The sequence below is a fragment of the Sorex araneus genome, chromosome 5 (assembly GCF_027595985.1).
Source record: "Sorex araneus isolate mSorAra2 chromosome 5, mSorAra2.pri, whole genome shotgun sequence".
Lineage (NCBI taxonomy): Eukaryota > Metazoa > Chordata > Mammalia > Eulipotyphla > Soricidae > Sorex > Sorex araneus.
The window spans coordinates 77,900,198-77,924,181 of NC_073306.1; the positions used below are offsets into that span (position 1 = coordinate 77,900,198).

A 23,984-nucleotide genomic window follows, 5' to 3' on the forward strand; every position below is an offset into this window, starting at 1 on the left:
TCTTGATTATACACCAACCTGCATTTTTACTTATTCCCACCAATATTTCAGGGGAATGGGTAGATGAGAGTGGGATAGATATCTGGAGAAAAATCACTAATGCATTGGCCAGGAAAAAACGATTTGTCGGAATGATGATTGCTGGGATTCTTGCTCTCATAGCTATGATTGCTTCGGCAACCACTGCTGGAGTTGCTTTAGCCAGAGAAGTCCAGACCACTCATACAGTAAGCATGACGGTGGAGAATGTTAGCAAGGATCTTAATATTCAAGAAGACATGGACAGAAAGATGGAAGAACAATTGAATGCATTATTGGACACTGTGCATGTTATTGGGGATGAGGTACTTGCATTGAAGGTAAAGACTAGCCTCTGCTGTCACAAGCAATATCAGTGGATATGTGTGACCCATAAGAAATATAATGATACCCGTACCCTTGGGAGAAAATTAAAAATCATGTATTGGGAATTTGGCATCATGCCAATGCTAGTCTGGACTTCATACGGTTACATCAGGAGATATTGGATCTCCAGAATTCCCCTCCTCTAGCTGAAGGAGACTCAACAACTGATTTCTTACAGGCTCTTCATAAGGTTTTGGATCCAACATGGATGATCCACTCGTTAGTGGGCTTAGGTCTTGGTGTTGCAGGCTTATATATAACTTTTACCATTGTACATTGCTTGCTTAAAGGCATTGTTTTAAATATTCAAAGATTATGGTTCCACGTACATATGTTGTAAATTAGAACTGGACACCCTGTCCAGCTTTGAGAAAAGAAAGGGGGAGATGTTGGGGACGGGCCTAGGCACTCCCTGCCTCTCTCCCTGTAAACAGGGACTGGATGAGGAGGGGGTCTAGGCACTCCCTGCCTCTGTTCCTCTAAATAGGGATGGGTATGGAGAAATTTGGCATCAGAGCGAGCCATCTCCTGACAGCAGACCTTGACAGGCTGCTGAAGGGTAACCATGCTTTGGCAGCCAGCCTGGAAAGGGGGTCAAGAGGCCATCATGCTCTGGTGACCTGCTTCAAGAGTAAAGCTGAAGGACCACCATGCTCTGGTAGCTGAACTTGAAAGGAGAAGGAAGGGAGGATTGGCTCATATCCGCCTTGGCCATGCCCACGGCCACGTCTCCATTCCTTGTTTGTCAGGGCTGAGATAAGGAACTGAAAAACAAGTAATGCTGGCAAAAACAAAGTTGCTTGCACAAGCTTGATTAATATTGTTTATGCGGCTTATGTAACCTGCTGATCATTGCTAAAATTGGACTATATAAACCAGCTTGGGTTATAATAAACATGCTGTATGCCATATATTGCATGCAGTCCTCCCTAGTCCACTCAACTCTCAATCTCTCTCTCCAGCCAAGGTTCAAGTTGGCCGCGCGGGATGTGGCAATTGGATTGATTGTTTGCCTTAATTGCTTGATTTTATATATATGAACAGAGGGAGAGAGAGAAGCAATATAGATATTCCTGGGAGACAGAGTGTTTCCTTGAGTTTACCTTCTCCAGAGAACTGCCTCTGCTGGAATATTTTCCCTCTGTAAATCACACGAATATGCAGTCCTAGACCTCTGACCCTTCAAATGTTCCATAAGTATGCCAGCAGCTCTGCACTAAACGGGCCATTTTGACCATCAGGCTGTGGTCCCCCATCTGTCTCTCTGCTGGGAAGGCCTGGGGAGGATGGGAAGCACCTCTTGTCACCGAATGCCATGTATCACACAGTACCCACACATTGCCTTGTGAGCTCACACCCCCTCTTCCCCAACAATGTACTTTTAAAATTGTACAGTTTACAAAGAAAATTGTACAGTGATTCTAGACAAATTCTTAGCAAACTATATGGTCATCTTTTGTACATCCTGAAGTTTAGTTTAAATATAGACATATAGCTTAGCAGTACCCCACTTTATCTGGTACAAACAGTTCAGCACCAGAGCCAGAGAGATTGTACAGGGATTAATTAATGTGCATGCCTTTTTACAGGGGTTTAACGTCCTTGTCACAGTCAACTCTGAGTTTGATATCTGGCACCACATATTGTCCCCTGAACAAACATTATCCCTGAGTTCAGAACCAGCAGATGATCCTGAGCACCAAGGGTTTGAACTGAAACTCCAAAAAGAAAATAATAATAAAGAAGTTTAGCATAATAAGAGCCCCAAATAGAAGAAGACAACTTACAAATTTGCATTTTGTTTAATAAACAGTAAATTATATTTTGAGCAACTAAAGAGACTCAAGTTTTAATGTTCAATTGGCAAATTTATATAAATCATTATTTGTGCAGGACCTTCAACATGCTAGACGTACTCCACCACTTGAATTCTGCTTTGTTTTTGGGAGGGCCACATCTGATTGTCTTGAACACATCTAATTTCTCCAACCCTATTTAATTATCTTTATAGGAACCCCACCCTGGGTCCCTTCCCTGCAATGCTGGCAACCTATTTAGTGCTAAGACACTCTGATGTGGTTTTGCTTGGGTCCTATGGTGCTTTGAATCCAACAGGACCACATCCGTTGCTCCTTGGGTGCCATTAGGGCTGCACCCAGCACTGATGATGGGCCATAGAGTGCACAAGTGCAGGATCTTGAACATGATAGACATGGGCTCCACCACTTGAATTCTCTTTCTGGCTCTTAGGAAACAATTTATGGAAAACAAAATAGAGCCTTATGTTATGTTTCTATAGTTTTAAGTGTCATTTTGCCAGAAATCAAAAAGAATTCTCCACAAATGAAAAAGGTATAATAAAATATATTTTATTTCTAGGTTTAAAGTGATTTTAATTTCCCAGTGGATACTCAGAATGTTTCTTTATAGAATTTAAACAACTATTTTATTATACTTAGGTAATGTGATTATAGCAGTGCTAACACATGTGGTAGGGAAACAAAGTTACTGCACACTACTATCACCAACATGCCCAGACACTACACCAAGGTGCTAACTTTACCTCTATTCCACCTCTTCAGTCTTCTCCACTACTCCCCACACTACCTGGTAATTTGTGTTTTATATTCCAAGGTGAGGTGTTTGCCATTGTTTTATACTATTTCTCTGTATGCCATAGACAAGTATGATCATCTGGAATTTGTCATTATCCCTCTGACTTATTTTACTCTATATGATACCTCTAATTCCACCCAAGCAAATTTCATGATCTTATCTTTTGTTGCAGCTTCATTCTACTTTTTTGTGTATATATACCATCACTTTATATCCTTTCACCTATCATTGAACATTTGGGTTGTTCCCATATCCTGGCTTTTGTTCTAACTGTAATGAACATAAACATGCATGCATATTTTCAAATTAATGCTTTGTGTCCCTTTTCACCACATTGCTGACAATATCAGGCATTTTCAGTCTTTTTGATACATTCCATTCTCTTTAGTATGAGATATCTCACTATTGTTTTGATATGCATTTCCATATGAAAAACACTTTTTCATAAACCTATCAGCCATTCACTTTCTTCCTTGGTGAAGTGTCTGCCCAGTCTGTCCTTTCTCCATTTTATGAAATGGAATTATGAGAAATAAGAAGATGGGATGTGTTGCATCTCCTATCTTTGAATTGTACTATATAGCACTGTAGCACTGTTATCCCGTTGTTCATCAAATTGCTTGAGCAGGCACCTGTAACATTTCCATTTGAGACTTGTTACTACTGTTTTTGGCATATCGAACACACCACAGGTAGCTTGCCTGTCTCTGCCATGCGGGCGAGATACTCTTAGTAGCTTGCCTGGCTCTCCGAGAGGGATGGAGGAATCGAACCCAGGTCAGCCGCATGCAAGGCAAATGACCTACCTGCTGTGCTATCGCTCCAGTCCATGTACTATATAGCTATATTAAAAACCTAGAGAACAGAACTGAGACACAAAGGTAAAAGCTCAGAATTATGGACAGATAATCTATGACAAAGGATCTGATTACAGGTAATACAGCACAGAAATCCATTACAATTATGTTTTGGAATACTAGATATCCACGTACAAAAATATTAAATTGAAATCTTATTTCATCCATTCATAAAATGGATTAAAGACCTCGGGATTAGTCTAGAATTCATAAAATACAATGAGGAAAATAAAGGTAAATGTGGACCTCGGAAGTATTTTCAATCACTTTATTTCAGAGGCAAAGACAATGAGAACAAAAATAAGCAAATGGGATTACATCAAGTTAAAAAAGGTTTTGGATAGTAAAAGAAACTCAGTATAAAAAAAAAAGACACCCCAGTGAGTGGGAGAATATTTTCACACAATACTGCTGATTAAACGTTAATATCTCAAATGTATAAAGCACTTCCTATAAAATTTTAACTGTTGGAGAATAGGGGACTAATACCCAAGAATAGTAGTATATAATACCAGGAGGTTGGCTCCATAGCTTGGAAGCTGGCCTCACATGCTGGGGGAAAGTCATCCCAGATAGAGAGGGTAACACCAAGTAATATGTGATTGGAGATCCTGTGCAGGAAAGGAGATGCGTGTTGAAAGTAGACTAGAGACTGAACAGAATGATCATTCAATACCCCTATTTGGAACCACAACACCCAAAAGGAAAGAGTGATATCAAATTGGAATGCCCCGCTACAGAGGCGGGGTGACGTGGAGGACATGGGACTGGGGTGGGTGGGAGGGATACTGGGTTCATTGGTAGTGGAGAATGGACACTGGTGGAGGGATGGGCTCTTAAACATTGCATGAGGGAAAAACAAGCACGAAAATATGTGATTCTGTAACTGTACCCTCACTGTGACTCACTAATTAAAAAATAAATTAATTAAAAAAAATTTTAACTGTTGGGGAAAATAAAACTAGTAGTAGTAGTCACACAAAAATCAAAAAATATTTATGGCTGAACTATATTCAAACATACATTTTTATATTCATATATTTTAAGAAGTTTTAGTAGACTTTCTTATATGATTGCAAAGAATAAATGTCATTTAACTTTGTAAAATATGTAAGTGTAAAAATTAAGTGAATCCCATCAGTTATTTTGGCACATTACCTACCATTTCTTAAAGAATTTAAAGACAGGGCACAATTATTAAATACAATGTAAATTGCTTCAGATATTTATCATGTTAGCAAAGTAACAAAAAAGAAAGTGGATTTCATTTTTTAGTCTAATATTTAAATTTCATTTTAGATGAAAAGTGTCATCTTCTGGGGCACCCTTATCTCACTAAGCATTATTTAGTTTTATAGTCAGACTATTCATACACTATCTACTGACCATGACCATGACCTCACTGCCCAAAGGTGGATCAGCCTCCACCCAGAGAAGAAACACATTATCTCCCCTGAAGCTACTTAGCTGCTTTTACCCCTGGTGCCCTCTTCTGTTGGGAAACCAGCACACATTCCCTTGGCAGAAATAATGCCTACCTGAGGCCAGCACTTGGTTCAAGCTCTGCCTGACTTAAACTATTGTAGATGAAACCCTCTACATCACTCACTTCCATTGTTACCCAACCCCCAGTACAAATATAGAAGATTACAGGGGTAGCAATAGGATGTAAGAGAAACCTTTCCTTCATATATGTAGTCCGATAGCACTATTGGATAGAGATAAGAATAAAATGACCTTTATTATATAATTCTTGCCAGGCTCTGCCATGTGGGCGAGATGCTCCCAGTAGCTTGCTGGGCTATCCAAGAGGGGCGGAGGAAATGAACCCCGAGTCGGTCGCGTGCAAGGCAAACACCCTACCGCTGTGCTAGCTACCCGTGGCGTATTCAAAATGCCAAAAACAGTAACAACAAATCTCAAAAATGGAGGCATTACTGGTGCCCGCTCAAGCAAATCGATGAGCAATGGGATGACAGTGATAGAGTGATTGTACAATTCTTAATCTCCTCAAGTAGACTATCATCATTTACTACCTAAAGTAGTAAGTCATATTTTTTCTTGATGATTCTCCCAGACACTTGTGTACTTAGTGAACAAGAACCAAAAGATGTGTAGCTCTTTATTGTAAGATGCAATGATTCCTGGAGGAGGAAACATTACTCTGGAGCTGATGGATCTGATTTAGCAGTCTTATTCTTTCCTCTTCAATTCTCCTCTTTTCTTGTTCAGCTGCTTCCTAAAGAGTGAGAAACAAAACGATATAGTTTAGCATAAAGTAATGCCTAGGTTATGGTTAAGTGTGGGATGTGTGTTGAAGTTTCATTTTAATTCATTAGTAAGAAATAAACAGTTCTTGGACTTCAGCTTTCTGTTTATGTTCAATTTTCCACACAAACTTTTAATTTACTACATATGTGCTTTTTCTTTCATTTCTTTTTCTAGCTGAAGAAACATCATTTCTTTTTTTAAATTTAAATTTAAATTTTTTAATTAATGAGTCACCGTGAGGGTGCAGTTACAGAGTTTCATGTCACATCATCATTTCTTAATCCCCAAAATATTGGTGCGTTACAAGTTACATCCTGAATCTCCTTTCCATTTCCCTTTAGGACTATCTGACTCACATCCTTCACTTTGATCCTCATTTATTCAGCGAGGGATGTCAGGTCTAGTTCTATGAGGAGAGGCTCCTACAACTGCCTGTGGAGGTGACATCATAATCAGGTGAGGAATCTGAGACTTACATGAATGCAATTGTTGAAACCACATTTAGGAGACAGAGGAAAGAAGAAAGTAGCAGAAGAAAGAGTGATATGCGGAATCCCAAATTGATTCTTTAGTGCATGTTTATCCTTTCAAATATGTCTTCAAGCAGTGTCTGGAAAAGTTGACCTACAGATAGACTGTGAAAGCCGTGTGTCTCATAAGGTTGCCCACTATGAATTTCATCAAAGATTTGCAGAAGCTAAAACATTGCAGCTCCCACCCATTGTGAAGGGAATAACTCGAAATGCTCTGATAGTGGTATTTAGTGATATCTCTGGAACCTAACTGGTCTAATTAGAAAAAATGGGATCTTATATTTCTGCTTCACAGTTGATCAGATTAGTAGATGGAGTGCATTAAAAGACAAAATAAAGCAAATTCTACAATAGTCTGCAGATGAAGAAACAATTATGGCAGAGAGAAGGTCATCAATCCAATAATAAAAAATGAGTTTAACATTTTAACATTTTAATAAGATAATCTATAACCTTTGGTTATTTCATTTCTGTGACCAGAGAAAAAGACACAGGAGCAATTAAACTTTTTTTTAAAGACTAATACAATGGATTAGACATGTATTTGACTTTTAGTTATTGAATTACAGTGCTTGTTCTATGCCAAGCATCATTGTAAATACAAAGAATCAATTACTGAAATATCCCTTATGAAACAGATAATATTACTAATTCCATTTTCCAAAGTGGAAATGAAGACACAGTGGATTCAATAGCTTGCCCATATATATTTAGTAAGAGAGGAAAATAAGATTCATACCCAGGCTTCATACCCAGACTATCTAATACCAACTTTATTGCTCTGTGCCACAATTGTATGATGACTTTCCCCTTTGTCGCTGCATTATGCTCTCATCCATACAGAGAGAGGAGATATCATCCAAAACTTGAAATGAGATGACTGAGTACCTGGAGCATGTGTGCATGGGCTCGTTCTTGGGCTTTCCGTTGCTCTTCTAGCTCTAAGGCATTCTTTATCTTCATTTGTCGCAAGTGTTCTTGGTGGGCTCGCTCGACCTCCTCTATCCGTTTCTGTTTCTCCCGCTGAATTGCTGCCCTCCGGTCTGCTTCAGCCTGTGCAGCCTGTGCTCTAGCACGTTCCTCTGTGAAAGAACAAAATGATAAACCTCTCTAGGATAAAAATGTCTCTTCTTGTTGGTACACTCTTATTTCTAGTTGTTACTACTCCCTAAAGAAAAGTCCTGGGGACTATTTTTCTTTTCTAGGTAAACAAATATAGCTGGGGTGGGAATCCTATTCAGAGAGAACCTAAATAATCATCTTTGTTTGAGCAACATGTTCTTGAAAAATTGTTCATCATCATTGATATCAGGGAAATGCAAATCAAAAGTACAGTGAAGTATCACACTAGTGAGAGTGGTCTGTATGACAAAGACCTTAAACAGTTAAGTGTGTTGGGATATGACTAAAAAGAAATTCTCATTCATGTCAGGGTGGCTGTAGTATGGTCTAACCTCTCTGGAAGACTGTTTAGAGACTTCTAAAAACACTGCAAATAGAAGGTCCATATGACCGTCTGATTCCATTCTTGGAAATTTACCTCAGGAATACAAAAATATTTTTTTTTATAGTTTATTTTTAATTAGTGAGTCAACGTGAGGGTACAGTTACAGATTTATACATTTTTGTGCTCATGTTTCTCCCTTACAGAGTTTGATAACCCATCCCTTCACCAGTGCCCATTCTCCACCACCAGTAAACCCAACATCCCACCCCCCCTTCCCAGTCCCGTCTCCCCCCCACCCCACCCTGCCACTATGGCAGGGAATTCCCTTTTGTTCTCTCTCTCTGGTTAGGTGTTGTGGTTTGCAATAAAGGTGTTGAGTGGCCATTGCGTTCAGTCTCTAGTCTATATTTGGCCCGCATCATCTTTCCCCCACATGACCAACAACCACATTTTACTTGCTGTAACCTTCTCTGAGTTGCCCAGAATGAGAGAACAGCCTCCAAGCCATGGTGACAACCTCCTGGTACTTATTTCTACTATTCTTGGGTGTTCGTCTTATAGTCTATTATTCTATATTCCACAGATGAGTGCAATCTTTCTATGTCTGTCTCTCTCTTTCTGACTCATTTCACTTAGCATGATACTTTCCATGTAGATCCACTTATATGCAAACGTCATGACCTCATTTTTTCTAACAGCTGCATAGTATTCCATTGTATATATGTACCAGAGTTTCTTCAACCAGTCATCTGTTCTAGGGCACTCGGGTTTTTTCCAGATTCTGGCTATTGTCAGGAATACAAAAATATTAATGTGGAAAGACAAATGCCTACCTACGTTCATTGTAGTACTATCTACCATAGACAATATCTGGGAAAAAATCGAAGTGCCCAGAAAAAGACAAATGTACAAAACAAATTATATATATATATATGCTCATAATAGTATGAAATTTAGCTTTGAGAATGGATGAAATTGTGAAGTTTGATAAGATTTTGATAGAATTGAAGGGCCTTATGCTAAGTGAAATAAGTCAGAAGGTAAGAGATAAATAATTAGATGATCTTAATCATAAGTTGATAGAAAGAAAGAGAGAAAGAGATCAGACAATTTCCAATGGCAACAGAATCTGAGACATGAAAATAGAACTAGGAACTGAAGTGGTGCTGGGCAGAGTAGGAAAATGGGAAAGTGGTAGAGATATCCTGAAACATTGGTGGAAGAATTGGTTAGTTCTCTGAAACTATAAAATAACACCATTAATTGCACTGTTGTAGCACTGTCACACTGTCATCCATTGATTTGCTCCAGCGGGCACCAGTAACGTCTCCATTGTGAGACTTGTTGTTACTGTTTTTGGCATATCGAATATGCCAGGGGTAGTTTGCCAGACTCTGCTTTGTGGGTGGGATACTTTCGGTAGCTTGCTGAGCTGTCCGAGAGGGACAGAGGAATTGAACCCGGGTCACTTGCATGCAAGGCAATGTCCTACCCGCTGTGCTATCCCTCTGCCCTTTAATATGATTAGAAATTTGGAACCTCAACAAAGGTTTAATTTAAAAAAGAATATTTTTTCAGTCATTCATGCTCTGGTTTAATATCTCAATGAATCGGCCCCTGGTGCCATCTTGCCACACTTAGCAGTGAAGAATCCTGGCCAGCAGGCACAACAAACACCGGAGAATGCTCCAGACCCGAAACTGAGTCAATAACATTGGGGTGCCCCAGATAGAGCAGGTGCAGTCTCTCTGCCTTCTCCAGATGGAATCCTGGCGACCATGAGCTTCTACAAACATGACTCCAGTATGTGGGGACCAGGACTATTTCTCCAAACTGCACGGCCACTTACCTGGCCACACGACCTTTCCTGATATACAAAAGAATGCTCAGGAACGGCTCCTCTACCCCTGAACAGTCATGATACCAGAGGCACACAAACCAATCTTGGAACGCAGCAGCTTCTGGCAGAAATGCTCCTAGACTGTGAACTAAGTTATGGCCCTATGTTGCCCTGGGAGGGGAAGGGTTTTTGTCCCTTGGCCTTGTTCTCTTTACAACAGCATGGCGACCGCCACTTTTCAGAGTCAATTGGTCAGAGAGGTAGGAGTTTGCAGTGATGGGGCGCCCGGGAAATCTTGAGATGGGGGGGGTGGGGGGGCGGAACTGACCCTGCTCCCCACCCAGATGAGACCCTGAGCGGTTGCCCATGAAAGGCTCCTCCATTCCTGAATGGCCATAATCTCAGAGGCACACAAAACAATCTGGGAATGCAATGGCTGCTGCAGAAATGCCTCTGGACTTAATTACTAAAATACCAGAATTCCGACATCATATGCTCTTTATTATTAGCAATAGAAAACAAATTATCTACTGATGACTTTTCAGCAGGTATGATTGTTGGGGGGAAATTCCAAATAATAATAGTGGGTTTTCTGTCAAAAATTGAATGTAATCAAAGTAAAGAGACAATAAAGTGAAAATCATCTACCACTCAGGCAGGGTAGGAGGTGGGATAGAGGGTATACTGGGGTTCTTGGTGGTGGAACATGTGCACTGGTGAAGGGATGGGTGTTTGTTCATTGTATGACTGAGACTTAAGCCTGAAAGCTTTGTAATGGTTCTCATGGTGGTGCAATTAAAAAAAAAACTCAATTAACCAAGTCAAATTAATTTAAAAGGTGTAGGTAGGTCTTTCTATTATTTCATGTCCTCTATTTTCTTCTTACCTTCTATCTGCCTCTGCCTGGCTGCAAGAGCCTGCTCTGCCTGGAGAATGGCATCACTCATCGACTGCTGGGACTGTAAATATTTCTGCAGAGCTTCCTCAGCCTAAAGCCCCAGATAGAATGCAGTTAGAAGCAGGAAGTGGCAATTCAAAAATATTGTAAACATGTTTGGTTTTTTTTGTTTTGGTATTTCCAGCATCAAGTGTTCAGCTTGCACTTGGTGGGACTGTCAATCAAGCTTCTAGCATAGAGTGAGCATAAGATCTGGGCTGAGCAATCAGAACACCTTATAGTACTATATGCAACAGATTTGGGTACATATGGGAAACTATAACCTGGTTATTTTAAAGACCATTGGAAAAGGATACAAGGAAGGCGCTTTCTCTCATATTGTCTTTCAGACTCTCTTTCTGACACTAAGGGCACAAAGGACTCATTGAATTTGCAGCTTTGTTCCCATGTAGGAAGAGTCTGTCTGAGAATAAAGTGCATAGTGAAAAAACAGAATAGAGAGCTGAAGTGTATTTGTAAGGAAAGGAGGCAGAAAGTTGATGGTGATACTTGAAAGATTTCACCTTTGGCTTATGTAACCCACAAAATTGACATTATTTCTTTTTATATAGGTACTCTGTGGTGTTCAGGGGTCACAAGCCATCAGTGACTGAACTCAGGACATCAAAGATTTGAGGTATATGCTCAACCTTATAGGAAAGAATCCCAACGCCTCATTTTATCTTAAGTTAATTTTAATTGTTGGGACTCTGTTAAATATGGTAAAAGAAAATATCCCTGTTATGGTAAATATTGATAGCTATAATTAAAATATGCTGATTATGGAAATATTTCCTTTTAATTTCATAATTATCATTACTGTTTAAATAATACCTTCCTTTTTTAGTTGAACATACTTCCACCACAAGTTTCAGCAAGTTCTCCATAAAACTAGGGATACCTGTATTCCTTTCCTGGGCTCCTGATAGTATTTTGCCTTCAACTCTTCAGTTTTCTGTCTGAAGAGGTGATGGCCCCCTGACTTGTTATAAATTCCTTGCTTCACACTATTTTCTAGTGGACCAAAGATACTCAGAAGTAGATCTGAGCAGCGATCAGATGATGCCTTCAAATTCTGCTTACAAAAGTCATCAAGTTTTGCTTGTAGTTGCATCTGCAGAGACAAAGATATGAACAAATGGTCATGAATACATCCACATTTCTAGAAATTTTTCTTAAAAATAAATTTAGGGCTTTATAAGACTCAGTGGCAAAGTGCATGCAGCAACCTGGATTTGATTTCCGGCAACACACACATGCACACACATGCAAAAGAAAGAAGCTGCTATTTTGCATGGAGGCACTAAAACACTAGCAGCATTGAGTCCTTTGAAGGGGATTCTTTCTATCCACCTAGAAAATTGAGATCAAGATCTTCTGAACCCCCTTTTCCTTGCTATTTCTTCAGACTAAAAATCACCCTATGCTCTAAATTTATTTGTGTGTGTATGTGTGTGTGTGTATATGTGTGTGTTAGATGCTTAATATTAAAGCCAGTCCCTTAACCCTGTTATTCCTTATTCTAAACAAGATGTAATTTTTTTCAGTTATTTCAGTTTTAATTATACTAAAAAAAAGAGATATAATATTTCCGCTTCAGCTCTAGTTAGGGCTCATGGAATCATTGCTACTAACTATTATAGTGATCTAAATAATATGAGGACATAATATTTTACTATATCCATCTGGCAATTCTGTGTTTTAGTATCAAAAAGGGAAATTAACATACTTTATAACTTTAGAAATGTATTGAGGTAACATTGGTTAACATTATTATATGTTTAAGTTTCAGGAATGCCTTTTCTCACCTCTTTGAAAGTAAATTGCTACACCAGACCTACCACCAAAATGCTGAAATCTCTCCACACATATCCACTGGAATCTCTTCAAACTTGAGCTAGCCATGTCCTGTACCTTGTAACTTCAGTGCTGTAGTGTGAAATGGAGGGTTGGTTTTGTCTGTTCCCTTGCTTTATTTCTTTATATCCCAGATATTAGTGAGATCAGATCAACCTGTATTTTTCTTTTCCTTTCTGTTTTCCTTAGAATTATACTCCCCTACTTGAATAAAGTTTTTAAGAGGTGACATTTAAAAAAAATTAGCACTAGTGTGTAACATTGTGAGATGTGTGTATTTGAAAGTTTCAGAAACTATCAGACCAATGGTAATTAGTTATTTATTTTCAGAATAACAGTTGTACCTTAATAATGATAATTATTATTATTCAGTCTAGTAAGAATTGCTTTTCTTCCTTAAACCTTAAATTGGCTTTTTAAAGCAAAACTTTGCCTTTTATTGTCTCTAAATCACATGAAATAAGGCAAAATAATGTTATAAATAATAAATAATTAATAATAGAGAGGCTTGAGAGATAGTATAGCAGGTAAGGCATTACCTTACATTTAGCTGACTTGGACTCAGTTTCAGCACCACATATGGTCCCCAAGTCCTGTCAATAGTTATCCTTAGCACAGAGCCAGGAATAAGACCTGTAACCAGGTGTAACCCACCCTGCTTTCCAAATAATAATAACAGTGATCACCTCTAATTTCTTTTGGAAATTTTGATCCTCATCTTTAAAAGAATTTTTCAAGAAGACTTCAAGGGCCTCTTTCTCACAGGCTCTGTGCAGGTCCAGCAACTCTTGGCTGGTTTCTGTGGGCAACTTCACCTTCTGGTCCATCTGCTGGGTATAGTGGCAAATGGCCTTTTGCACTGCTTCTGAGTTTTTGATCTGAGCCAATGCCGAGATGGTGTTCTCCACACAGGGCAGATTCCTACTGCTGATGGCTCTGATATAGGTGAGCACCAGGTTCCCTAGATCTTCACAAAGTGGAGATAATTGTATTATTAACAGAGAAATAGGACAAGTCCTAAACTGAGACAGTTAATTCTTTGGGGAAAAGGAAGTAATTAAAACAGGAAAACTCAAGATGTATAATCGCAACATTTAATAGTTTTTTGTAGAAAGATAAATATTTATATAAAGCTATATATGTAGTGTTAGAAGTCTTTGCTTCTTTGTTTTATCTTTTTCTTTTCTGCCTGAGGTTTCAATTCCATTCAAAATTACATTTTTTTCTTCAATCTTAAACTGTAAATCTGGTATAAATATTATCTTAATCTGAGAAAGTGCAAAGTTAAAAAATTAGACTACTTCACCTAATTCTCTTTTGGAACTTTTTTATTTATCTTCTTTGCCCTTTACAATCTTTTGCCTGCACTTACTTCCCTTTTAGCAATATTTCACATCATTTTTGAGATACAGAGTTCTAAACAACAGTTGGAACAAGGAGCTCACTTAGATTTCTTTTAGTGTTTTAGACAACATGTGTTTCTGTTTGTTGAATATTTATATCAGATAAATTCTATTTCTACAGAGTATTGATATCTTCATCATCCTGCACCTATCAAAGCTCTGAAACATAAAAATTCACTCTAGTGATGGAACAAATGCTACCAACCTATGTGAATCAGTGTGCTTCAATGGCAGACCACTTAGGAGTAGAACTTCTTTAATTTAATCTTTCCTTCAGGTTTTATTTCTGTTTTATAGTACTTTAAAAACATCACAAAAAAGTACAAGAAATGTTTCTGGACTCACTGAATTTAATAAACACAATAAGTATTGTTATATATTATGCATAACATAAAAATATAGTATGATTTTATTGTTTGCAAATAATTATGTATTTTAACCATTGACAGTGGAGGTTGATACAATGCAGTGTCCCTTTTATTTATACTGAACTGAATGAAGAAAAATCCCCTCACAAGTACTCACCAGGACCATTGACCTGGATGCCTGCTGAAAGAGTTTTAGTTTTGGAATGATTGAAGATGTAGGAACAGAAATCTTCCACCTGTTGTACAAATTCAGGATCTAACTCATCATGATCCAGTTCTTCAAGTTGGGCAAGCTTTTTTCTGTGAGCTGGAGAGTCAAAAATAAAGCATTTCCTCTTTGGAAAAAATTTCTGTATACACAGACGGGGAAGATTGAAATTCTGAAGACTTTGATCAGTGCCTGGTGAAGAAAAAAATATTAGATATATTTTGTATGGGATAATTGATTTTTAAACTATTTTCATCAGTAAATTACTAAATTAATACCTGTAATTAAAACATCTTGATGAACCCTATGCAGAAGTTTGAAAGGAAAGAAAGTGTCAATTTTCATCCAGAGCAGGGGAATAAAATAATTAAATATTGAATCTAGTAGTTCACTTTAGAGTCATAGTTGGTAGTATTTATTTGTTAGTTGATCAGATGAGAAAATGTTGGCAACTGTAGGTTTTACTCTGGCAGAGAGTTTCTTGCCCGCACACCTGGCTGTCTTCCCTGGGGCCTCTCAGAGGGGATGGGCTACAGCTTCCCTCCCCTCCCCGAGAAGAACTCCCAGCGGCCGAAGACCACCGGGACCTAGCCACAGCCATGCTGAAGGCCCCTCTCCACTCATTCGGACAAGCCTCATGCATGAAGGTACCGGCAGAAGAACCCAGGTGTGTGTAATCCCATCAACGGCCAACATCCAGACACTTAAAAGCAAGCTCCCAGAATCGCGTGGCCGCTTTGAGCTTATAATAGATATCTTATAACCTATTTCTCCCTCTGGGAGAAACTAGCAAGCTACTGAGAGTTTCCTGCCCACATGGGACAGCCTTGCAAGATTCCCATGGTGTATTCATATGCTAAAGCCAGTAACAAGTTAGATCTCATTCCTCTGACCCTGAAGGAGACTCCAATGTGGCATCATTGGGAAGGCTGAGTGGAGAGAGGCTTCTAAAATCTCAGGGATAGGACGAATGGAGAGGTTACTGAGCCTGCTCAAGAAATCGATAATCAACGGGATTTCATGATTCGTGATTCGTAGGTTTTACAACTAACACACTAGACATACTTTCTTATATTCTTCCTCCCACCCCTTTTCTAAAATCCCAATTACCTTGTTTTGGCCTCAAAGAGCCCTCCAGGTATTCATCTGCTGTGATAGAATGTCCATCTTTTTCCAAGTCTAGGAAGAAATCTCTCAGAGTCCACACTAGGTCTGGACAGATGCCCACAATATCATTTGCATCTTCAACCTCATCAAGTTCAGGTGAGGAGATTGTCCTGAGCAGATTTGACACTTCAGTCACATAGCTGAGAGGCAACTAAGGAATAGGACTGAATATAAGCTCTTATTTAATTCCATGCCTCCAACTGGCTTTATATTTACTTTACTCCAAAACCAATATTTCAACTCATCAGGTATCAATGATTTAATCAAATTTCCATTTTTGTAATTGATTCGAAAGGATTAAACATGGCTGGGAGAATAAAGGGGCCCTCTGATTTTTTATGCCATCCTGGACAACAGAAGGATACTATAATAGATCAAGGGCTCTCTGGTCAATTTTGTTCATGGTATTGTATATGAAGGTGCTACTCAGCAGCATTGCTAGTGTGAAGATCTGGGTATCATTCTTTTCATCACCCTAAAAGTCAAAACACATGTATTGGTCAGAACAAATGTCAAGTCTTATGGCATTTCTAGAGAAACAATCATTAAAAACAAGCTCCATCCTACCACATGCAAAAGAATGGGCTTAGACCTAGACCTAACACCATACATAAAAGTCAGATCAAAATGGATTAAAGACCTCAACATTAGGTCACAATCCATAAGGTACATTGAAGACAATGTTGGCAAAACCCTCCACGATATTGAAGCTAAAGGTATCTTCAAAGATGACACACAAATGATCAACCAAGTGGAAACAGGGATAAACAAATGGGACTATATTAAACTAAGAAGCTTCTGCACCACAAAACATACAGTGACCAGAACACAAAGACAATCTATGAAAAAATGATCTTCATCACTAATCATCAGGGAGATGCAGATCAAAACAACCATGATATCCCACATCACACCACAGAGACTGGCACACATGCAAAAGAACAAAAGTAACCGGTGTTGGTGTGGATGTGGGGAGAAAGGGATCCTCCTACACTGCTTGTGGGAATGCTGACTGGTTCAGCCCTTTGGAAAACAAACTGGACACTTCTCAAAAAATTAGAAATTGAGCTTCCATTTGACCCCGCAATACCACTGCTGGGAATATATCCTGGAGAGGCAAAAAAGTATAGTGAAAATGACATCTGCACTTATATGTTCATCGAAGCACTGTTTACAATAGCCAGAATTTGGAAAAAACCCGAGTGCCCAAGAACAGATGACTGGTTAAAGAAACTTTGGTACATGTACACAATGGAATACTATGCAGCTGTCAGAAAAGATGAAGTCATAAACTTTGCATATAAGTGAATCAACATGGAAAGTATCATGCTAAGCGAAAATGAGTCAGAAAGAGAGAAACAGACATAGAAATATTGCACTCATCTGTGGAATATAAAATAACAGACTAACACCCAAGAATAGTAGAAATAAGTACCAGGAGGTTGGCTCCATGGCTTGGAAGCCAGCCTCACATACTGGGGAAAAAAGGCAGCTCAGATAAAGAAGGGAACACCAACTAAAATATGGTTAGAGGACTGACCCGCTTGGGATGGGAGAGGCGTGCTGAAAGTAGACTATAGATTGAATACGATGGCCACCCACTACCTCCATTGCAAACCACAACACTGAAAAGGAGAGAGAGAACAAAAGGGAATGCCCTGTCACAGAGGCAGGGTGGGGTTGGGGGGATGGGATGGGAGGTGGGAGGGATACTGGGGTCATCGGTGGAGGAGAATGGGCCCTGGTGGATGGATGGGTGCTCAAGCATTGTATGACTGAAACACAAGCATGAGAATGTGTAAATCTGTAACTGTACCCTCACGGTGATTCATTAATAAAAAAATAATAAATAAAAAAGCTCCATCACCCAAAAGTATTAAATAAGACAAAAATTTTATTGTAAAATCATATGTACTTTGATTATCCTGTGATTAGCATTGATACTCTTATATGGGCTCACATTCCTTCCTTTTTGTTTTGTTTTGTATTTGGGCCATCCTTGGCAGTGCTCTGGGCTTACTGCTGGCTCTGCACACAGAAGCCACTGCTGGAAGTACTGAGGGACCACATGTGGTGTTGGGGATCAAACGCTCTTTGGCAGTGTGCAAGGTAAGTGCCTGTTCTGGCCCCTGGATACATATTCTTAACTCAGTGATCTCTATTGTAATTAGGTAGGTATTTAAAAACCAGGTAGTGAAAGTTAATGGGATAAGGGGCATACTGAAAATTAAGATATCCAATTATGTAAAACAAAGTTGAATGATAAAAATGATACATATATGATTTTATAGGGCAGCTCATGTCATCGGTGGAATCCCCCATATGGTGCTGTCAGATAGGTTTCTATTATAGATGAGGAAACTCAAGCACTAATTGAAGCTGGTCATTATGAATTTGTGACAAATCAAAAGAAAAATGAGAACCTAAAGAGGAAAATTAACGAGAAAGATTGAGGTGGATGCAAAAGCCAGCTCATACTGGGCTGGAGAGATAGTCCAGCCAGTAATGCTCTTGCGTGAACACCGCCAAGCTGAGGTTGAGCCCGGGCACCACATACTGTCCCCTAAGACCTGTGAGGATTGATATCTAAATACAAAGCCTAGACTAAGCCCTGAACACAGTCAGGCGTGGCTCCAAAACAACCCCACAAGAAGTCAGCTCATACCACCGGCTGTGTGCCTCTGTGGACCTCTGTGTATAGTCAGTGAACTGATTGTGCATCTCTATTCTGAACTCTAAGTCTTGTAACTTAAGTAGCCAGCAATCAGGTATCATGAGGGAATTTGGAACACTGGCAAGAACTACAAATCAAGTCTTCCCCATCACCCATGTAAGTCATATTATTAAACATTTACTAGCATAGAAGTAGGAAAAACCCTTGGATTTACTGCTGAAATGAGCTGAATAAGATCAACACTTGGGAAAGATTGGTGGGATTTATTCTTGTTTGTTAAAGTCTTATAGTCACATCTACCAGATTTCTGATTTGAACTCATATTCTTCTCATCCAGAGCCAATTATTAATCATTTATCTCTGTAGACAGAATGATTACAATTTTATTTACACCACCCTTACATTTCTATTAACAGTCCAATCTCACATTATTAAATGTGTGAAAATTATTAAAGACATTAAGAGTTTAAGTATATTTGATATGCAAAAAAAGCTAGTAACAACAAGTCTCCCAATGAAGACATTATTGGTGCCTACTCGAGCAAATCGATGAACAACGGGATGACAGTGCTACATTCAATATTAAGAGTTTGATCCCAGTTATGATTTTGGCTTATCAGTATATTTTATTTATTTAGATTTTAAATATAGAAAGGAAAAGAAAAAATAGAGAAAGAGAGAAACAGAAATAAAGAAGAAAGAAAGAAAGAAAGAAAGAGAGAAAGAAAGAAAGAAAGAAAGAAAGAAAGAAAGAAAGAAAGAAAGAAAGAAAGAAGAGAGAGAGAGAAGAAAAGGGAGAAAGAGAAGAAAAGTTATACTTCGAATAATTAAAAATAAAAAACCTTCCTGTGCAGAATGTGTAAAGGTGAGTTAGTTAACTGAAAGGGAATCGCTGTTCTTTACCTTCTCTATGTCTCCCAGTCCTTCTGTATCAAGAAGCACTAAGGTGTGGTTTGGCTTCTCAGGATGAGGCATGCACCACATCCAGATTCCCTTGGTGTGAGCCTGCACTGTGGATCCAACTGAGAAACCTGCAGAGGGGAGTGAATAGACTGTAAGAGAAGACGAAATCTGGAAAGTGAGATGTTCTTGACAATTGAACTAGGATTTTAGGAAAGCAAGGTGAGAAAATGTCAGAAAGTATAACAAAAAACCTAAAATATAAAAGCAGGGAGAGAATATAAAAAACATCAAGTATTATGCTTTGGAAACTTGCTGCTCTTTTTTTTTACAAGATTATCAAGCTATTCAACTTTTTATAAATCATAATCACATAGATAGTCATTCCACTGATATTCTACGCCTTGGGATAGTTGAATGAAAACAATGTGATTTTTGTACACTGATAAAAGCAAAGGGAAAAAACATGATAGGTTAGAAATAGACCTCTGGTATTTAGCTCCAGGAAACAGCTAACCACCTATGGCCTCAACATGAGCTTTCCATCTGCACCTTTCTTCCCTCCTCACGCCACCATTCTGTGTTTGTTGTATGGGTGCACACAGAGAAGACTTGCCATAACTTTGCTTGTGTCACTCACCCTTCTTCTTCTGAGCCAGCTTGTTCATCAGGTAGGATTTGCCTGTGCGATAGAGACCCACAATAGCCACCACATCAACAGGCTGTGTAATGGCACACAGGGTTCTCTGTGCTTCTGGATTGACCACCAGTTGCCCATTACTGTTTTCAATGAGGCAAAGGGGTTCTGACATAAAACCGTCTGGGTCCATGTTGCCAGTGTGATCTTTTCTGCAGGGGAAGAAAAAGGAAGGAAGAGAAATTTCCAGTCTTCAAACAAAGGAGGCCATCTTGCTTCCTGGAGCTGGGGACGTACTATTTTTCTGATATGCCTACGTTTCTAAAAAAAAAGACATCTTAGTGGATTAAAAAAATAAATGCTGTGTATTTCATAGGGATGCTACAAACTACTCCCATTGACTCTTAAACATTTGATGTAGGTCTAGAAAATATAAAATTAAATTTAAATAGCAGCTTAAATTAAATCTATTCTTACTATGAATCTAACTTTCCTCCATTCATTACTTATGTGTCTTAGCTTTTATATCCCTAAATTCCTGGATGGAAACTTTATGCCTACTCTATAATATTGTACTTCTTATTCTTACCTTTCATCAACTTCCTTTTCTAAAATTTTGGATACTAATTTCCAATGTTTATTGTACCATAAGCCCATTATCAATATAAACACATTATCTAATGAGTCATATTAAATTGTTAAGATCATACTTTAAAATATTTTAATAGACATTCATGTGACTTCTTCAATTAAAAGTATAATGCACGATCATCTTATGAATGGGGAAGTAAATGAAAATGCTTAATTGAACTTATTAGTAACAATACTTTAGCTTTAATATTCTAAATTATGGTCATCAATTTATTTAAGCTGAAAAGTATTAATAAAATGTTTCTAGATATTTGAGATAAAAAGTTCTTGTTGTTTTCTTTGTTTTTGCCTCATTTTATTATCAAGATTAACTCTCTTCCATCTTGGATGTGATTATTTCCTATGTAAGCTAAAACTTTACTATCTCTTTGGCCTTTTCTTACACTGAAATCTTATAATAAATAGATCTGGAATTCCTTAATACCTGACTGCAAAACTGCTTTGTAAAGATACAGTAGGGACTCATTGCTGAACTTCCCATTCTTCCCACTAATTTTTTCCTAAGTTATTCCCTGGAAATATTCCAGGAGACAAATAAGTAAAGCAGAGACTGCTTGGGAACAGATAAAAGGAAGTTCAATACAAACAATAGAGTACCAGAATATAGGGACCAGGAAGTGATCAGATTGCAGAGAGGGGATTTCACATGATTTTAAAGATACCAGTGCCAAGACTCCTCACATCTCCTCCACTTCAAATATAATATTGGCATCTTATATTTGTAGAATTCTTGTTGTCTGAATTATTTACATTAGGGTCACAATAATTTTTAGATTATCAATTCTCTATAGCAATTTGATATAACTATAGAAGATATACAATCCACATTTAGTTATAGGTATGAGGAGTTTATAAGTGCTTGTATACTGAGATGACATCACTAATAGAAAAATGAACTAAGTTTCCAGACCCCTGAAAGGATAACATTAGAGTTTATATTTACGTATATGTTAATACAGGTATTTTATACATTGTTCTCCATTGGTGTCCTGGAAATACCTTTAATGTTAGGACTGGAGCGATAGAACAGTGGGTAGGGTGTTTGCCTTGCATCCAGCCAACCCAGGTTCAATTCCTCCGTCCCTCTAGGAGAGCCTAGCAAGTTACTGAGAGTATCTTGCCTGCATGGCAGAGCCTGCCAACCCACCCGTGGGATATTCTATATGCCAATAACAGTAACAATAAGTCTCAGAATGAATATGTTACTGGTGCCTATTCGAGCAAATTGATGAACAATGGGACGACAGTGCTACAGCTAGGAAAGTCAAATTTTCAACATATCTTTACAGATGCTCATGTTTACCATCCTATACATCATTTCTTATAATAGCCTGTGAATGTACTCTGAGCTACATTTTTGCTAACTATTAAAACCCTGTACTATTTCTTTTTTTTTTCTTTTTGGGTCACACCCAGGGATGCTCAGGGGTTACTCCTGGCTTGGCACTCAGGAATTACTCCTGGCGGTGCTTGGGGGACCATATGGGATGCCGGGGATCGAACCTGGATCGGCCGCGTGCAAGGCAAACACCCTACCCACTGTGCTATCGCTCCGGCCCCCCAAACTCCATACTATTTCTTAATAAAAGTCAGTCAAATTTAATTAAAACACCCACCCTAATCCTCAGTTTCACTTTGAAGAAAGGCAGAACTGATATCTTGTACCAATTTTGAAAAATGCTATCAGTATAGCATTGACCCACTCAATATTATATGCTTATTTCTGAAAATAAATGGAAGTAACTATTTTTTTATTTAGTATAATTCATAGCTTAAGAAAGAGAAAGAGAACAATGTGAGAAAGAGAAAGCAAAGCATAATAAGGGAAATTTCAAGCAACAGGAAAAACTGCTTCAGAATTGCAAGTGATGTGATTTCAGAAGGAAATGTTTCAGTTGCACAATTCTAGTTGTCTTTGGTATTGCTTATCTTGTGAATGATTTTTTATTGTGTTTGGTTTGGTTTGGAGGAAGAAAAGAGGTTCTTATAACAGGAGACAGACAGAAATCAAATGAAGGCCTGCACTGATTTATCAGAGCAAGTGCTATGATACATCAAAAAAGGAGACTTTCAGAGGAGTAAATAAAATTACTGCAGAGTACTGAAGGCTGAATCTAGCAACTGTTGAATTAAGTGACTCCTAACTTAGAGGGAACAGAACTATAGAAACTGAAACCAAAACAAACACTTTAAGTTATGAGTAAGGTCAGAGAAAAGCCAAGTAACCCAGTTCTGTTTTTGAATAAAGACATATGTCCTCTGACAAAGCACAAAATTATAATACAAAATGCAAAAATGTTTTCCTTAAAGTTGATTTTATTGTTCCCTCTGATTTCCTACTCATTTTAAAAAAATTGTTCCCTTGGCCATTGTCTACGTACACATTTTATATACACTACATTTTATTTTTTACTCTTTCTCATGAAAGTTATGCAGCTGTATCGCTTCTCGGCCTTTTGGCTAAGATCAAGTGTAGAAAGTTATGCAGCTGTAGTAAAAAACAAAGGTAACTTTACTGGTAAGCATGATCCCAGGAGATCAGGTAGACAATAAATAAAATATCTTAAGATATTTCAAACTTTTATGTTTATATCCACACATTTTAATGTTTGGCTCACCAGTAAGTATTGTTGGCACATAATGACTTCTGCTGCCTGTGTGACAATGTTATAATATTTCATCTTTAGTCTGGTAGTGCAGCCTCACCTCTGCAACCTGCATCCTAGCTTGAATAGGATGTTTTAAAACATACTAATCTCAGCAATATCTCCCCACTCATGCCCCCAATCTTACCTTAACTATGAAAGCAGTAGCAGAGATCTTCTAGAGCTGAAGAGACACTTCTAGAGTCTCTTGGAAATAAAATCAACATTTAACTCTCTTTTTAACTTTACACCCAAACTTTAGGAAGGCTAGAGGTGGTTTCCGAAGGATATTATGTCAAAATCACCCTGAGTTCCCTCTGGGGTGTGGCTTGAAATTTATGAAAGGAAATAGAAAATGAAAGCTAAAAAACATTTAAAAGTCCCTGCTGGAAACTGAGATTAGAAGAAAACAAATATCTACACAAAGGGAATTTCTTTTTTTTTATTTTGTCATCTGGACTTTATTGATCTAATAAAATTACATTAAGAATTGAAATGGTTGGGGCTGGAGTGATAGCATAGCGGGTAGGGCGTTTGCCTTGCATGCGGCCGACCCGGGTTCAAATCC

At 38.3% G+C, this 23,984-nt stretch overlaps 1 protein-coding gene across 1 annotated transcript; it reads right to left on the reverse strand.

Annotated features, from left to right (window-relative positions):
* Positions 1 to 5,987: 5,987 nt before the first annotated feature.
* LOC101546617 (guanylate-binding protein 5) lies at positions 5,988 to 20,313 on the reverse strand. Its single transcript, XM_004603618.2, has 10 exons — positions 20,124 to 20,313; positions 19,487 to 19,614; positions 16,275 to 16,384; positions 15,853 to 16,049; positions 14,692 to 14,934; positions 13,450 to 13,730; positions 11,808 to 12,020; positions 10,856 to 10,958; positions 7,571 to 7,764; positions 5,988 to 6,117 (listed from the first exon to the last, which is right to left on the reverse strand). The coding sequence occupies exons 1-10, from the start codon at positions 20,311 to 20,313 to the stop codon at positions 6,001 to 6,003; spliced, it is 1,776 nt and encodes a 591-aa protein (XP_004603675.2). The 3' UTR covers positions 5,988 to 6,000.
* Between the last annotated feature and the right edge of the window lie 3,671 nt (positions 20,314 to 23,984).

Coding starts and splice junctions, on each gene's coding strand:
- LOC101546617 (XM_004603618.2), bottom strand. CDS start 20,313: ATGGACCCAGACGGTTTTATGTCAGAACCCCTTTGCCTCATTGAAAAC. Junction 10,959..11,807: donor AGCCCAGGAAAGGAATACAG/GTATCCCTAGTT, acceptor CTGGGGCTTTAG/GCTGAGGAAGCTCTGCAGAA. Junction 7,765..10,855: donor CAGGCAGAGGCAGATAGAAG/GTAAGAAGAAAA, acceptor GTTCTTTCACAG/AGGAACGTGCTAGAGCACAG.